At 56.9% G+C, this 15,690-nt stretch overlaps 3 protein-coding genes across 6 annotated transcripts; 2 read left to right on the forward strand and 1 right to left on the reverse strand.

Annotated features, from left to right (window-relative positions):
* Positions 1-253: 253 nt before the first annotated feature.
* FBXL8 (F-box and leucine rich repeat protein 8) lies at positions 254-4,082 on the reverse strand. 3 transcript variants are annotated; one of them, XM_045819088.1, is made up of 3 exons: positions 3,944-4,082; positions 2,145-2,340; positions 254-1,568 (listed from the first exon to the last, which is right to left on the reverse strand). In XM_045819088.1, exons 2-3 carry the CDS (start codon positions 2,294-2,296, stop codon positions 596-598), a joined length of 1,125 nt encoding a protein of 374 aa, XP_045675044.1. In that variant the 5' UTR covers positions 2,297-2,340; positions 3,944-4,082; the 3' UTR covers positions 254-595. The 3 variants fall into 3 exon arrangements, with proteins under 3 accessions (XP_045675044.1, XP_045675045.1, XP_045675046.1); XM_045819089.1 differs by having other exon boundaries at positions 2,145-2,336; positions 3,944-4,030; XM_045819090.1 differs by lacking the exon at positions 3,944-4,082 and adding an exon at positions 3,709-3,937.
* TRADD (TNFRSF1A associated via death domain) lies at positions 4,083-9,599 on the forward strand. Of its 2 annotated transcripts, none has more exons than XM_045819092.1 (5): positions 4,083-4,162; positions 7,146-7,304; positions 8,143-8,417; positions 8,500-8,695; positions 8,815-9,599. In XM_045819092.1, exons 2-5 carry the CDS (start codon positions 7,154-7,156, stop codon positions 9,123-9,125), a joined length of 933 nt encoding a protein of 310 aa, XP_045675048.1. In that variant the 5' UTR covers positions 4,083-4,162; positions 7,146-7,153; the 3' UTR covers positions 9,126-9,599. The 2 variants fall into 2 exon arrangements, with proteins under 2 accessions (XP_045675048.1, XP_045675047.1); XM_045819091.1 differs by having other exon boundaries at positions 4,143-4,341.
* A 2,441-nt stretch (positions 9,600-12,040) lies between these two features.
* On the forward strand, positions 12,041-13,763 carry B3GNT9 (UDP-GlcNAc:betaGal beta-1,3-N-acetylglucosaminyltransferase 9). Its single transcript, XM_045818919.1, has 2 exons — positions 12,041-12,169; positions 12,523-13,763. The coding sequence occupies exon 2, from the start codon at positions 12,549-12,551 to the stop codon at positions 13,761-13,763; it is 1,215 nt and encodes a 404-aa protein (XP_045674875.1). The 5' UTR covers positions 12,041-12,169; positions 12,523-12,548.
* Positions 13,764-15,690: the final 1,927 nt, after the last annotated feature.

A 15,690-nucleotide genomic window follows, 5' to 3' on the forward strand; every position in this document is an offset into this window, starting at 1 on the left:
CGGACACAGTGAAGCCTGGGGCAGAACGGCCAGAGAGGAGCGGTGGAGGGAGGGAGGAGGAGAAGCGCCCACGCTCCCACCGAACCCTGGGGCGTGGTCATTCCTAGGAAGTGGAGTGTCCCGCCCCTGACTCCCGCAGCTGCATCAGCGCAAGGGACCTTCCAGTCTGGATCTCTCCCACTCCTGTCTGGATGGCTCTTCCGGACTTCTAGGATCCCTGCCACCCCCCTTCAGAGCCGACCTGGTCTTTCACTGGACGCTGAGATACTGCAGGATTTATTTCACACTCACCCCCGGCCTGCGCCCGTGCCCTCTTATCCCACCCCACGCTGGGGCCTCGGGAGCTAGCACAGCGTTCACAGAGGAGGGAGGTTGGAGGAGGGTATCAAGAGACATCCGGAGTCTGCAGAAGTTGAGAGCATCAAGTGGACTCAGGGCAACGCCCCCCACCCTCTCGCTATCTCCAAGAAGCACAAGAAGCCAGAGTCCTGAAGGACCAGGTTAGCAGTTGGGGCATGCTGGGCCAAACGCACGTAGCATCTCAGAGGCCACACACCTGCTGGGGGCAGGCAGGGGCGGGAGAGGGCTTGCCCCTTCACTCCACAAGCGTGGGCCTCCAGGGATGTGGCTCCCGCTTTAGTTTGAGCGTGTAGCTGCGCAGGCGCGGGCAGTGCGCACGGAAGGCGTGCAAGACGGAGGGTCGCACCACGCAGAAGCAGTGCACTTCCCGAAGGCCAGGGCAGCGGGCCGCGAGCAACTCCAGAGCAGCGTCTAGCTCCGCAGAGGTGGCGGCGCGCACCTCGAGCACACACAAGGTTGCCGCGTAGTGTAGCGCTGCAAAGCGCACGGGACCTACGGTGTCTCCAGAGAGGCAGAGAGACAGCGCAGCCACTGGCATTGCAGGCTGCAAGACACGAGTCACGCTCTCATCAGAGAGTGCTGGCTCTAATTCCACTTCCACAATCAGTCCAGGGTGGCGGTGGCGCAACGCGGCCCATGCTTCATTGGGCAGAGGCGGGGCGCGTGCGTCCTCTGGGCAGGCGCACCGCAAAGCCAGGAGCTCCAAAGGTGCACGGTGTGGTGCCGCCAGCACCTCGAGGGCGGGGTGTGACAAGCTGGCTAGGTGCAGGCCGAGGGTGCACAGGCGCGGGCAGGCCTCCAGTAGCTCGAGCACGGAGCCCGGCCCCACGCTGCCCACCAGAGTACTGTTGTTCAGGAAAAGGCTGCGGAGCTCGGGGCAGCCGCGTGCCACCTGCAACACCAGTGCATCATCAAGAGTGAAGGGCAAGCGCCGCAGGTCAAGATGGCGCAGCGCTGGAGCGGCCCGGCAGATGGCGTGCACAGCGTCCAGAACATCTCGCCCTGCGTCGAAGAGTGGCTTCTCTCCGCGGCACTCCAAATGCAGGCCTCGAAGCCCCGGGGTACGGCCCGCCAGTGCGGTCAGCAGCTCCGTGGCCACCCGGCGGCTCCGCTCCCTCGACGGCTCAAATTCTAGCCACAGGTTGTGAACGTAGTCCAGGCAAGAGGACAGATATGGTGGCAGCATGCCTTCTCCCTCACAGTCGCAACTTGGGGTCAGAGAGGTGGAGAAAAGGCATCGGCTGTGTCCTCTTTAGCAGAAGAGAAGCCTCTACCTAGCCCTCAGCTGGGGTTCCAGCAGCCACCCACACTTTCTGCTCCCTGCCCACACACCTCCCAGTTCCAACCAGGTCTGGTAACCCCAAGCTAGCCTCTAAGCTAGGTGGGAACTCCCACCCTATCCCTTCAGAGGACTTCAGGTGTGCCTGCTCCAAGTTGAAACCCTGGCAAGGAGGGGCCAGGGTTTTAGGAGCTGGGCTTTCTCAGAGGTCTCTAAGGAAACGGGCATGGCCAGGTTAACATTCTGCCTTTGCCACTCCCTAGCCGGGTGATTTGAAGAGCGATGAACTCTCTCTGCCTCAATTTCCTATCTGTGCAGTGGAGACAGTAATACTGTCTATTAATATATGCAAGGCACTTAGAACAATGGTTGGTACATACATAGTAGGCAATCAAAAATGTTAGTAATGATTATGATTTTTAATGTGGGGAGACTCACTTGAATCTCCCCAACCTCCGACTCCACTGGAAGGCAGCAGGAGGAAGGAGATGGGGAAGGGGCTTACCTGACGATCGTGTCATGCCACACAGCACTGCAGGTGGCAGCAGAAGCCCAGGCTCTGCATACCCTGGCAGCAGCAGCGCGGTCCCTCAGGGGCAGGTGGCGGAAGATGAGCGCCAGCACCTCCTCCGGCAGTCGCTCTCCAGGCTCAGCCATTGGCTGGCATGGGGTGGGGGCTCCACTGTTACCAGAAGCTCTGGCTTGGAGAGAAAGGGACATCCCTGGGTTCAGGAAGGCCAGAGTGTTTAGGGGAACACCAGAGCCTATGTATGGAAATGCCTGTGGCCCAGGAGCTGCTACATAATTTATGGGGCCCAGTGAAAAATGAAAACGCTGAACCCTTTGTTCAAAACGTTGTTAGGAATTTCAAGTCAGTGGCAGCAGAGCATTTAACCAAGTTATTAAACCAAGTGTGGGACCCTGTGCTACTACACAGGTCTGAGATCCATGAAGTCGGGCTCTGGGTGCCGCAGGGATTTCTGATTCTGCTTTAACAGTCTGTTATCATTTGTTGCATAAAAATCACCATTTTATGCAGTATTAGAAGGAACGCAACCACGACCTATGCCAGAAGTTGGTAAAGCCCAATACCCTGATTTTGGGCAGCACTATCGGCTTTTCCCCCTAGTTACTAAAGTCTTCCTTAGGGAAGTCAGAGCATGGCTGGCCCACAGGCCCTGACTTGAACGACCAGGTCCTCCCTTCCACTCAGAGAGCCCACCTCACTTCCCCTTGCCCGGGTGTACACACACTCAGAGACACCCAGATTAGTCTTCCAGCTGAACTGCTTCCCTCCCTGCGTCCACCTTGAGTCCTAGGGAAGGATGGGCCCCAGTCCCCCCTGGAGGGCCACTGAAGTGAGGGCTTCTCAGACCGCAAGGGACCTTAGAATCACACGGACACTTATCCGCAGTACAGAACCCGCGGCCCCACCTACTAAATCAAGCTCTGAGGAAAGAGGAAGGCCCCAGGAATATGAATTTCAGCAAGCGCTCGTCGACTCCACAGGCCCCAAGTTGAGAAACTCAACTAGCCCGGCCTGTCACTGGAGTGACAATAGGGTTAATACGGCGGAGCATTAGAACAGACTTCTCATTGGCAGGGACCATAAGCCAATCAGGAAGCGGGGGAGCGGGTGGGGCACCGCTGAATCCTTCTGAGAGCCGTGGTTCCTTCCTTTCCTCCACCTCTCAAGGGAAGCCGCCCTGAGTACTTCCAATGAAACACCGGTGCGAGAAAAGCTTGAGGTTCTGAGGCCCGAGAGTCTCTGGGTTCAAGTTCCGAGCTTGACCCCTGCTACCCGGGCTCCCATTGGCTGGTTTAGAGTCAGCCGGGATTCCGCAGATCCCCGCGGGAGAGCGGACTTTCCTCTGCAGGCTTTGTTGGAAAGTGTGCGCCCTCTTTTAAGTTGCCAATTTTACTTTAAAGTGTTTGAGGGGGTTCGTACACGTTTCACACCACTTGCCAGTTTTCTACTTTCCCACATTTTTCCAGGCTGATGGTCTCTGCCGGTTGTGTATCCTGGAAGATCCCGTACCCTCTCGGTCAGGCTTGAACCTGGGACTCACCCGCCCTGCGTCCCGAGTGTCAGGGAGTAGCAGAGATTAGACGTCATCGAGCTCAATCCCCCCGAAGACATCGGAAAATTCTGGTCCCCAGGAAACGTCCCCATGGTGATCCGTCCGTTTCCCGCTGGAGAAAGCGGGGCAGCCCTCACCCGAAGCCCTGCGGCCTTATGAGCGCAAGTCCCCGCAGCCCCTTGCCGCGGGCAGTTTTCCCTGTCGTCTAACCTCAGTGTCTTACCTGCTCAGCGGACCAGGTGGGCTTTGCCCAGAGGCTGAGGGCTCGCTGTGGGGGACAGTGGTCTGGATGGAGCCGCGGGAGGCCCGGGGGGCGGGACGCCGGGCGGACGGGGCGGCGCGGGCTGGGGAGCCGCCCCGGGGCTCCGCGCACACCCGGAAGCGGCGCGAATCCAGCGGAGCCGGGCGGGCTCGGGAATCCGGGCCGGGCCGAGGCGGCCAGGTTAGTGCAGAGGGTGGGTGAGCGTCCCGGCACTGGCAGGAACAGAGGCGGATGCTGGTTCAGGAGCGTGGGCGCGGCGCCGTTGTCATCTGCGGCTGCCCAGGCCAGGTGGTAGCCGCGGCCTAAGGGGCTGTTTCCGTGCGAGGCGGGAAAGAGGGTGCGGACCTTGGTCCCCGCAGGTATGTTGCCCCAGCTGGGGACTTTCGAGAGGCCGCAGGTAGGGGGCGGGGCTGGTAAGCAGAGACCTCTTGCCCGCCTTTGGCAGTGGCGCGAGCGAAATCCCTGCGTGGGGGTGGGCCAGCCAGAGGCTTGGGAGCTCCCCTCCAGAGCTCTGAAGCGGCGCAGCTGAGTACCGGGCGCCCCTGCCTGGGCTCTGGGAGTCCCAGGGTTTCAGCCCTCAAGGGGGGCGCGTCCGCGGGCCGCCGCCGCCCACCTTGCGGGAGGTGGGGCTGCCTCGGGACTGTTAGGGTGTGTTAACGGGGCGCTGGCCCCTGGTGGCAGGGGCGTATTTTCTTGAGTTGGTACCCACGTGTCCTCAGTCTTAGCCCAGCTAAACGTTTCCAGGGCCCAGCCTGGCCTGGCCCAAAGAGAGGCGGACTCCAAGAGGGTGAGGCGCGGGGCTTCCCGAGGAGGGGCTTCTGTGCGGGGAGCGTAGGAAGGAGTTCCCAAGCGAACATGGGAGCCAAGGCCCCTGGCAGGCCTGTTTGACTTCCCCCATTTGTCCAGTCCTAGTTACTGTTATGGAGCGCCCCCCGCCCCCCACTCCAGGTTTCCAGTGCCCTCCTGGAAGGCCTGCTGGGCAGACTGTGGCTCTGTCCTGCCCCACCACCCGCATCCACTCTTTGGGGGGAAACCACATCCATCCATCGGGTCAGCACCCCCAAGTCAGGGGACTAAGAATACATGAAAAAACGAGTGTTTCCAGGGCAGGGTTTTACACTCCCCTATCCGCCCCCCTCCCACCGCTCCCCAGGGCTCCCCACTTGTCTTCCTACCTGGCCTCCTTTGTCGTCTACAGGGTCTCACCCCGTTTTTGTTTCTTTATTTCATTTTTTTGCTTTCTAAAAAAAATATTTCGCCTTTTTAACACAAAGGAAATGTATCTATTTTACATGAAGTAGAATATTGCTAAATACAATGAAAATTAAAATCCTCCAAATCTCCCACCCCCACAGACCATTGTTTTGGGTAAATACACAAGTATTAATATGTTTTCTACCAACAGGATATTGGCGCAGGGGAGGGAGGCTCAAAGGGCTTGTCCTCTGTCCTCAGACCCAGGGTAGGACCATCACCCAGCATTTTTTTTCTTGCCAGGTCTGGGCGACGCTGCATGGCCCCTGCCCAGTTACTGTCCCTGCCTTGACTCTTTGGTTAAGGTCTGGGGCAGATCTGAAATGCAGCCTCCCCAACAGTGTCCAACGCTGTGGTCCTGGCTCGTCCTGGCTCCTCCCAGTATCCCTCTTCTGAGGTTCCTTGTCCCTCATGTAAATAAATGGATGCCAACTGGGGGCCACCCCATCTGTCTGCCCAGAGCAATGAGTCCATCCAGGGTGCTCACCACTGGGGCTCAGCAGTGCTCCTAGCCCACCATATATAAGTGCCAGAGAAGAGAGAATAAAGAAGTATGGCTGATGGGGTGGGAGGCGGGGTCTTGAGACCATGTTTGTAGGGTAAGTGTGGGACGTTGCCTGAGGTGAGGTGGGGAGGCAGAGGCAGGCCTCCTGGAGCAGTAACTGGTAAGCCACTGAAATGAAGATCAGCACAGAGGCTCCCTGGCTGGGAATTCCACCTGCCCCCACCCCGCCCCCAGGTCTAGAGCTAGGATTTTCTTAGTGGATGGAGGAGATACTAGAACCAAGGGGCCCTGGCTGTCTCTGAACTGGGAAGGAATCTGTACTAGAACAATTTGAGTTACAGAAGACAAGAGCCCAGCTCCAAGTATTTATACTTTAGAAATACATCAAAAAGGAATTTAAATTTAGAGCTGAATCAAAAAGGCATGATTTAGCTCACATAACTGAAAAGTCCAGCGTGCAGCTAGAGCAAGGGACATAGCTGGTTAGGAGTGCACCTCCCTGTGTCTGGGCTCTGTTTCCTTCTGTGTCAGTTTCCGTGTCAGTCAGGCTCTCTTCCCAAGCTGTGGCAAAGGAGGGAGACCTCCCCTTCCTTCCAGCTCCGCCCCAAGGGAAGGGAAACCAGTGCTTCTTCCCTGCTGGTTCAGCCAAAGTTGTAGGTTGCTTGTTCCAACTTGAATCTACCCAACTCTAAAACTAATCATTTTAGAAAGGTGAATGGAATATGCAGATTGGCCAGACCTGTTTCACATGCCCACACCTGGAGCTAGGGAGTGGGGCTAACCCTCCCAACAGGCACATGGACTGAGAAGAGGGAAGAGAGAAGAAGGCCCCCCAGGTCAGTCAAGATCAGGGAAAAGAATCTGGGCAGGCACCAACTACAGGTATCCTTTGAAGTGAAGTCAGAATGTCTAGTAGGAATGCAAATGAGAAAACTGTTGTGGTGGGACAGGGGAACTGTGGTCCTAAGGGATCCTGAGGGTTCAAGTGTAAGCTAAGGGCATACCAGGATGTGGGTATGTGGCAGGTGTGTTCGTTTGGCTGTGGGGTATGTGCATCGTCCAGGAAGATGATGTCTTCTGTCAGCTTTGGTAAGACAGACGACTTGGCCTGAGGAGGGGGACATGACTTCTCTGCCTTCACCGCAGGATAGTGCCTCTCCTCTCTTGCCACTGTGACCCTGGGCTCTTTCTCTGAGACAACAGTGGAGGGAGAGCCCTCACTGTAAGTTTGGGCTGAGCTGGGCTGCGCTGTGCAGAGCCAGACACACATGGGGCTGCCTGTGGGATGATGAACTTCCCCTCACAAGTGTGCCAACTGGGTGAGGACAGCTAGGCCACGTGACACTGGACAGTTGTCTCCGGGGCTGGGTTGGGGTTGATCTGGATGCTTGTCTGCACCTCCAGGACACAAGATGGCAGCTGGGACAAATGGGCTCCAGGAGTGGGTGGGCAGTGCATACCTGTTTGTGGAGTCCTCGCTGGACAAGGTGGTCCTATCAGATGTCTACAGTCACCCCCAGCAGAAGGTGGCAGTGTACAGGGCTCTGCGGACTGGATTGGCAGGTGTGTGGTTGGGTCACTTGGAGAGAAAGGGGTGGCCTGGGCCTTTTGTGGGTGGGACCAAGGGCTGAGACCACCCCCTCTTCAGCTCTGTGGACATGTGCTTAACCACTGTGTTAGGGAAAGGATTTGATGGGAAGGAGAGGAGGTGGACGGGTTGCTTAGGCTGTCTTCCTTATTACTCATGTGCCCTCCTGCCTGTGTACGATCTACCTATGTGTGCACTAATATCCCCCTGCTTGATGTCTGCTACCCCCCAGTCCAGCCAGCTCACTGCTTTCTTCTACTAATCACACATCTCTCTTCTCTTTTCCTCTCTCACTGCAGCATTCTTTGTCCAAGACCCCCTCCCAGAAACTACCTCCCGGGTGCCCCTTTCCCATGTCAGGGCAAAGGTGACAGGGGATTGAAGCCATTTGGGGGATCCCACTCTGGCCCCAGACCAGTGAGCCCCTCTGCTTCAGGGGCATCTGGAGCCCCACTTGGTGGAGGCTGAAGATCTGAGACCTCCTGACCCTTTCCTGCCCGGTTGGCCGCCTACCCAAATAGCTTGGCTGCCCAGGGTATTCGCTGCAAATCTTCTTTCCATGTCCCTTTTGCCTACCTTAATTTGGGGCCCCAGGGATGGGGCTAGGATGTCACCCACTCCCCGTGATAAGCCCTGGTCTTCATTCTGGTATCCCAGTTTCATTTTCCGGTTGGGAGCTCTGGGGTTACCACGCGCGCCCCCTAGGTCTGGGAGTAGGGAGGGAGACTGACTGCAGGCTTCACCCCTCCTCTAACGGCTTGGAGGACGGCCTGGCATGGCGACCGCCAGGCGCCTGATTGCCTGCCCCCGCAGAGAGCGGGAGCCCAGAGGTGTTGCAGATGCTCAAGATCCACCGCAGCGACCAGCAGCTGATAGTGCAGCTGCGATTCTGCGGACGCCAGCCCTGCGCCCGCTTCCTCCAAGCCTACCGCGAGGGGGCGCTGCGCACCACGCTGGAGGGCTGCTTGGCTGGGGCGCTGACCCTGCGCTCCTTGCCTTTGCAACTGGAGCTACGTGCCGGCGGAGAGCTGCTGGACGCCTTGATGACAGATGAGGAGCGTTGTTTGAGTTGCATCTTTGCCCAGAAGGTGCGGTAGGGCTGGGGACAGTGACGGATGGGGCAGGGTTCCGAGGCTAAGCCCCCCACTGACATTGCACCCTCCTCCCTAGCCTGACAGGCTCCGGGATGAGGAACTTGCTGAGTTGGAGGATGCGCTCCAGAATCTGACATGCGGCTCTGGAGGCCAAAGTAGCAACGTGGAGGTAGCTCCAGTCCCTTTGCAGTCCCTGGCTTCCTCTCCATCGGTGGAGAAGCCGTCACCACCGCCATCTGGCCAGACTTTTCTGTTCCAGGGTCAGCCCATAGGTGAGGCGTGCTTGGAGATGCAAAGGCAGTGTGTTCTGGGAAATTGGCGGGAATGCAAGGGTATTGGTCTGCACCCCACCCCCGCCCCCAAGCTCACTCTGCTTCCCACTCCATTGCAGTGAACCGACCATTAAGCCTGCAGGACCAACAGACTTTTGCACGTTCAGTGGGCCTCAAATGGCGCAAGGTTGGGCGCTCCCTGCAGCGAAGCTGTCGCGCACTACGGGACCCTGTCCTCGACTCCCTGGCCTATGAATATGAGCGCGAGGGGCTGTATGAGCAGGCCTTCCAGCTGCTCCGACGTTTCATTCAGGCCGAGGGCCGCCGAGCCACACTGCAGCGCCTGGTGGAGGCGCTGGAGGAGAACGAGCTCACCAGCCTGGCAGAGGACTTGCTTGGCCTGACCAATCCAGATGGCAGCCTGGCCTAGGCTGGGTACCAGACAAAAGGGTGGTCAGCTGGTTGCCCAGCCAGAGTTTGGAGCACCTCGATGACCCTAAGATCCCTTCTGCTGCTATTGCTGACCTGTCCATCCACAGGACTTACAACCCTACTTAGTCGAGCTGCTGGGCAGAGTTGACTGTTTTCTCAAGGAGTCAGACAAGCACCCACCATGCCTGCTGAAGTGCCACTGGGGGTCCTGCCCCAGAAACTACCATAGAGACAGAACACGGGTGACCTGCAGAGGTCGGCCTCACCTCACCCACCCCAGAAGAGGGGCTTCCAGCCAGCCCTTACCTCTTCTCCCATTGAACACTCAGCAGGCACCTCCTGTATTTTAGGCTTCATCCTGGGTACTGCAAATACTGTGATGAGCAAGATAAACAAATCCTGCCTGCCCCCAGTTCACACTCAATGTGGGACTCTGAATATTAAGCAACAGCAATAAAACATTACCTCTTTATTTTTATTTATTGATTTTAGAGAGAGAGGGGGAGGAAGAAAGAGAAACGTCAATTTGTTGTTCCATTTATTGATGCATTAATTGATTCTTGCATGTACCCTGTCTAGGGTTTGAATCTGCAACTTTGTTGTATGGGGATGATGCTCTGATCAACTGAACTACCTGCCAGAGCATGTTACCTGTTTCTTGATATGAAAAATACAAGGAATTATGGGAGCACTAAGGAGGGGCCTAGCCCAGGTTAGGGGTTAGGCTTCCTGGGAGAGGTATGAGTGTGAACAGGGGAGGGTGGTGGTGGTAGGGCTGAGAAAAGAGCAGTGTCCTGGGCATAGCCAGTCTCAGGTGAAGTCTTGAGGGAGGTGAGAGGAAGGGATATTAGAAGAATAGAAAGTTTGAGTGGCTGGGTGTGGGGGTGGGTGGATTTGCAGAGACCAGTTGGTGAGTAGGGGAGGGAGACAGCATGGGGTCTGGTCAGCCACTTTACAGAGTTTGAATTTTATCCTGAGACCAGTGAGAAGCCTTTAAAGGGTTTCAGGAATGGAGGCTGTGGCGGGGGGGGGGCAGTCAGGGGCGGCTGGTGAGGATGCAGAGAGAGGGGGGGAGAGAGAGAGAGAGGACTGAGGCCCAGGCTGGGGCAGGTGCAGAAGAGATGAAGGAAAGGGCTGGACACCAAGGGCTCTTTCAGACCAAGGATAACAGGCCTGGTGACACTGGATAAGGAGTTAGGTGAGAGAGAGCCCCAGAGTTTCTGCCTTTTGCCAGTTGGATGAAAGGCGAGACTTCCTGCTGAGATGCTGGCCTGGAGGAGGTAAAGTGCTCCCTCTGTCCAGAACAAGTTGGGCATGATGTTCCCGTAGAACATCCAGGGAGAGTCTGAAGACAGCTGGGTCTATAGTTTTGAGTTCAGCAGAGGGTTGAAGCTAAAGATTCACAAATGGGTAGGTGGAGTGGGTCGGGTGGCCCAGGGGGAAGTCCTGAAGGACACTAATTGGAAAAGGAGCAGACCAAAGAGGAAGGAGGACCACCAGGAGATTTGGAAGCCCGGGGAATACCCACCTGCAGTGACAGAGACTGCAGATTGGTCAAGGCCAAGGAGTGTTTGCTGGACTCAGGTAGAAGGCTACTAGGTGGAGGGTATTTCTGGGACATAGTGGGTACAGCCGGAAGCCAGACCAAAGGAGGAGTGGGAGGTAAGGCAGTAAAGAAAACCAGAATAGCAGACTCCGGAGGGGTCTGTGAACAGGAGAGTGAGGCTCAGGAGGCAGGAGGGCTAACATTGGTGGGAAGTTGTCAGGAGGCGCAGGCACAGCCATTGGAAAGAGGATGGCATTGGGTAGCAGTGCCAGTTCCCACAGCCTGTCCTCAAACTCTGGGGCAGGATGGGTGGGGGTGGTGTCTACTCCAGGCTCCACTGCATGGGTTGAAACCAGGAGGCTCTGAGTTCCAGGAAGAGGGAGTTGGCAGCAGAGCGAGGCAAAGACTGGGCCCTCGGTCTCCACAGTTCCTCTCTGCCCACCTGGGTCCCAGAACAAACCCTTTGCTCACTGGTCTACTTCAGGAGTTCCCCAGTCTGGCCCGTAGTCACCCAGGCTTGGTTATTTCTACCTACAGGAGGCTATGCTGGCCTGGGGTGCTGGGGACCAGGGGACTCAGAACTGCCTCTGGAGAGACAGACTGAAGTGCTCACCTATGAAATTAGCAGGTGAGAAAACACAGGGCTGGCCCCATCCTGTGTTCCAGTGGATGGATGGGGAGAGCAGCAAGAGACAACAGAGGAAAGAATCCTGGATTGAACTCCAAAAGATCTGGGGCAGTGCTCTCAGCTTGTGCTTGTATGATCCTGGGCAAGTCATTTAGCTCCCTGAGCGGCAGTGTCCCCATCTGGGCATGAACAATAAGAACTACTGTTAGGGTTGTCACGGGAATAAAATGAGCTGCTTGTTGGCACGTGTGTGTCTGCTAGGGGTCGTGGCAGAACCAGGAGTATGGATGCCGCCATGTGTCCCAGGGGCAGTACATGGGCCCTGACTACTGGACCCAGGGTTCCTCCTGAGCTGATGAAAGACACTTCCAAAAATGCACTAGGATAATGGCCAGGTTGATGACTAGGAACTGGGCCCAGTGATTTGGGACCAGACTGCCCTTTGCCCCCATCCCTCTCCTGCCAGCTCAGGCCCTGCCCCCTCCCAGAGAATCCGGTAGGGGTTGGGGCGGGAGGAGGGGGTGTTGGTGCAATTAACAGAGAGGCTACTTTTTCCTGCTCCTAGAAAAGGGGATTTGGAGAGTTTGAGACCAGAACCCACCTCTCCAGGCATTCCTAGAAAGAGTTGCCCGTTAGGATCCCTCTCAGAGGTTAGTTCCCATTCGGAGACAGCACACGGCGCAGGGGTGGAGCTGAGCTCCAGCTGTCCGGGCGCGCACAGCTGGAGGGTCACGTGGCAGCGGCCCCAGTCCCCCTTCCTGCCAACGCTGCATTTGGCCCAGGCCGGTCCATGGCCGCCCTTGGGACCCTGCGCTAAGCCCCGGAGGTCCTGGCGTCCGGGGCCGCGCCGCTCCCAAGGGCTGATCGTGTGAGTGTTGGGATCCCTAGGATCGAGGTGGTGGGTAGAGAGGAGTAGAAGGTTTTCAGCCCTGATCAGCGCTGGGAAGGCGGGCGGGGAGTGGGGTTGAGGCTTGGCATCTCCCTGCCCCGGCCTTGGAACACAGTCCTGGGCCAAAGCTGAGGGGGTGGGCGTTGGCAGCTTAGAAGACTTCTTGCCCTTTCATTGTACTCATCCCGATGGGGGGAGGGGTGACAGAGACCCCTGAGTAGGACACCGGAGGGGAAAGTACCACCGATAGTTGGAGACCCCCAGCGGGTGGTCTCCTGCCCCCTACCTTCATGGAGGGCGGAGCCCAGAGGCCTGACAGAATCTCTCCGCAGGGGGCGCAGGCGCCGGACACGCAAACATGAGGCGGAGATTGCGCCTAAGAGGGGACGCGTGGATCACGCTGCTCCTGGGCGCCGCCCTTGGCCTCTTGCTCTATGCACAGCGTGATAGCACAGCCCCTACAACTAGTGCACCACGAGCTCAAGACCGGGCAGCGCCGGGGCCCAGCCCCCGGCTCCGTGTATTCCAGGGACCTGACGCGGGCCCAGCCCTGCAGGCCTATGAAGAGGATACACCGGAGCCGCCCAAGCCCACGCCCCCGGGACCCTTTGACTTTGGTCGATACCTACGTGCTAAGGACCAGCGACACTTCCCCCTGCTCATTAACCAGCCACACAAGTGCCGACGCGATGGCGTATTTGGCGCGGGACCCGACCTGCTCATTGCAGTCAAATCAGTGGCGGCGGACTTTGAGCGACGCCAAGCTGTGCGCCAGACATGGGGGGCTGAAGGGCGCGTGCAGGGGGCGCTCGTGCGCCGCGTGTTCTTGCTGGGCTTGCCCAGGGGCGCAGGCTCAGACCAAGCAGAAGCGGAGGGGGCAGGCACGCAAACTCACTGGCACGCCCTACTGCGTGCTGAGAGTCGCGCCTACGCAGACATTCTGCTCTGGGCCTTCGAAGACACTTTCTTCAACCTAACGCTCAAGGAGATCCACTTTCTGGCCTGGGCCTCAGCCTACTGCCCAGACGCGCGCTTCGTTTTTAAGGGTGACGCCGATGTGTTCGTGCACGTGGAAAACCTGCTGGACTTTCTGGCAGCGCGAGATCCGGCACAGGACCTGCTTGCGGGTGACGTGATTGTACAGGCTCGGCCCATACGGTTACGAGCCAGCAAGTACTACATTCCCGAAGCTGTGTATGGCCTGCCCGCCTACCCGGCCTACGCTGGTGGCGGCGGCTTCGTGTTTTCTGGGGCCACGCTGCGCCGCTTGGCTGGCGCCTGCGCACAGGTTGAGCTCTTCCCCATAGACGACGTCTTTCTGGGCATGTGTCTGCAGCGCCTGCGGCTCACACCTGAGCCTCACCCTGCTTTCCGCACCTTTGGCATACCCCAGCCTTCCGCAGCACCACACCTGCGCACCTTCGATCCCTGCTTTTACCGTGAGCTGGTTGTAGTGCACGGACTATCGGCCACCGACATCTGGTTAATGTGGCACTTGTTGCACGGCCCACGTGGGCCAGCCTGTGCGCACCCATGGCCTGCTGCTGCTAGCTCCTTCCAGTGGAGTCGCTAGTAACCTGTCAAAGCCCCAAGCTCCCTTCATTCAGTTCCAAGGTGTAGTGTGAGTTTGAGAGGGTTTCCCAGGCAGATTGCGTTGTTTGTGGCTCTTCCCCCAAAAGGGGCAGAAGAGTTCAGGAACCAGCCCCGAGTGTCAGGTATGTGCTTCCTCAGGGTCCCAGGGAATGAAGATTGAGTTTGGCTACTGTCTCCCTACTGGGAGCTGATCTAATGATAACCCTCTGAAATAGCCAGGGCTGAGGTGAACACCAAGCTCTTTGTCACACAGGGGGACAAGTCCAGTCCTCTTAGTACCAAGTAGATGGGGGGAAGGATTGGCAGGGGCTCATGGAATCTGACTGCATTCCTAGGTTTGCTGTCCCACGGTTGATGCAGGCATGGAGGTCTTTCTCATGGCTAGACCCCACGGGGACGTATGGAGACCTTCAGTGTTCATGGGACTAGTAGACATGCTGTTAAAACTCAGTCTGAAAGTAGGCATTTTGCTTCCCACCTATCCCTCCAAATTGGATTTTCAGTCTTGTCAAGATCTTCAGATCTCCTTTTGAGGGGCCACCCCTTCCTGGGCCCTGGTTTGGCTGCAACACCAGGGACCCAGGCATACAGGGATGACCAAGTGCATGGTCCTACCTAACGTCTTTCTCCACTTCCAGCTACCCTGGGCACGAGGACGTATGCCCACACAACTATGACAATCTCCTACTGGAGGCTCTATTGCCCCTTCGGAGGAGCCAAGGCACCTCTTCTCCTGAGATGACTCCACTATACATTTTCCTGTATTTTTTAAAACAATCAATGTCCATACGCTTATTTTAGTACAAACGTCCCAGCAACAGCACACGGTGAGCTGCTGCTGAGGGCATAGGTCTTTATTGGAGGAGAGGTGTGGGCAGGACATGAGGAAGATTCCCCCGTTTCAGGAGGATGAGATCAGTCCTGGCTGCCCCAATAGTGGGATATGCGGGGGTAGGGTCGGGGGTGTCTCTGGCCAGGCCACAGTCCAAATGGGAAGACACCAGTCAGTCACAAATCAATGAAAGCGCCACACAAGCCTGGCTGTAGGCCCAGGAATCACATAGAAGCCTGGGGCAGGTCCCCTGCACATTCATCGTTAAACTATACAGGATGAGGCTGTACATGAGTTAATTACAAAAGAGTCATATTTACAAAAATCTGTACACACATTTGAAAAACTCACAAAATTGTCATCTATGTATCACAAGTTGCTAGACCAAAATATTAAAAATGGGATAAAATTATACATTTCTTTTCTCAATTCTTTTCAAAAGGTTAATATTTTTAAAGCACATATGCTACTTTCCTTAGCAAGACCCATGAAGAGACTGAGTAGCCCAGCCCTCCTTGAGTCCCCAGAGGCGTTGAGCCATGAACGGGCCCAGCCAAGGGACACTGCCCATGGTTGGGACAGGGGAGCCAGCCCACAGTGCAGAACAGAATGCTGAAACACAACAAAAAGATGTCTTTGGCTAAAACTTTGGCATTAAATAAAAGAGGCAAATAGGATGGAAACATGCAGCCCTGCCAGCCAGACTGGGGCAGAGCAGGGCACAGGCAACCTTGAAAACTGGCTTCAAGAAGGGTGGGAACCAGGCCTGGGCATGTACCTGGATGGTAGAAAGCTATGTTTCAACCAGCTGGGTGTGCCTGCTGGGCCTGGCAGGGAGCGCGTGCAAGAAAGGAACGAGGAAGGGCAGGTGGGCCACCTTGGCCACAGCCAGCTCATCAAGTAACTAAAGTGGATGTAGTGCAAAAGTCGCAACCAAGTACTATGAACATGCTACCTGCTTGCCTTAAGGATCATGTGGCAATGTTGGGCCAAAGGCAGGACCTTGTCCTCATCCTGGGTGCCTGTGTTCTCAGCCACAGAGTCCCAAGTTTTCCAACGTGTGTGGGACAGGAGA

Source organism: Phyllostomus hastatus, unplaced genomic scaffold (genome assembly GCF_019186645.2).
Source record: "Phyllostomus hastatus isolate PE091 unplaced genomic scaffold, TTU_PhHast_1.1 phas_scaffold_345, whole genome shotgun sequence".
Lineage (NCBI taxonomy): Eukaryota > Metazoa > Chordata > Mammalia > Chiroptera > Phyllostomidae > Phyllostomus > Phyllostomus hastatus.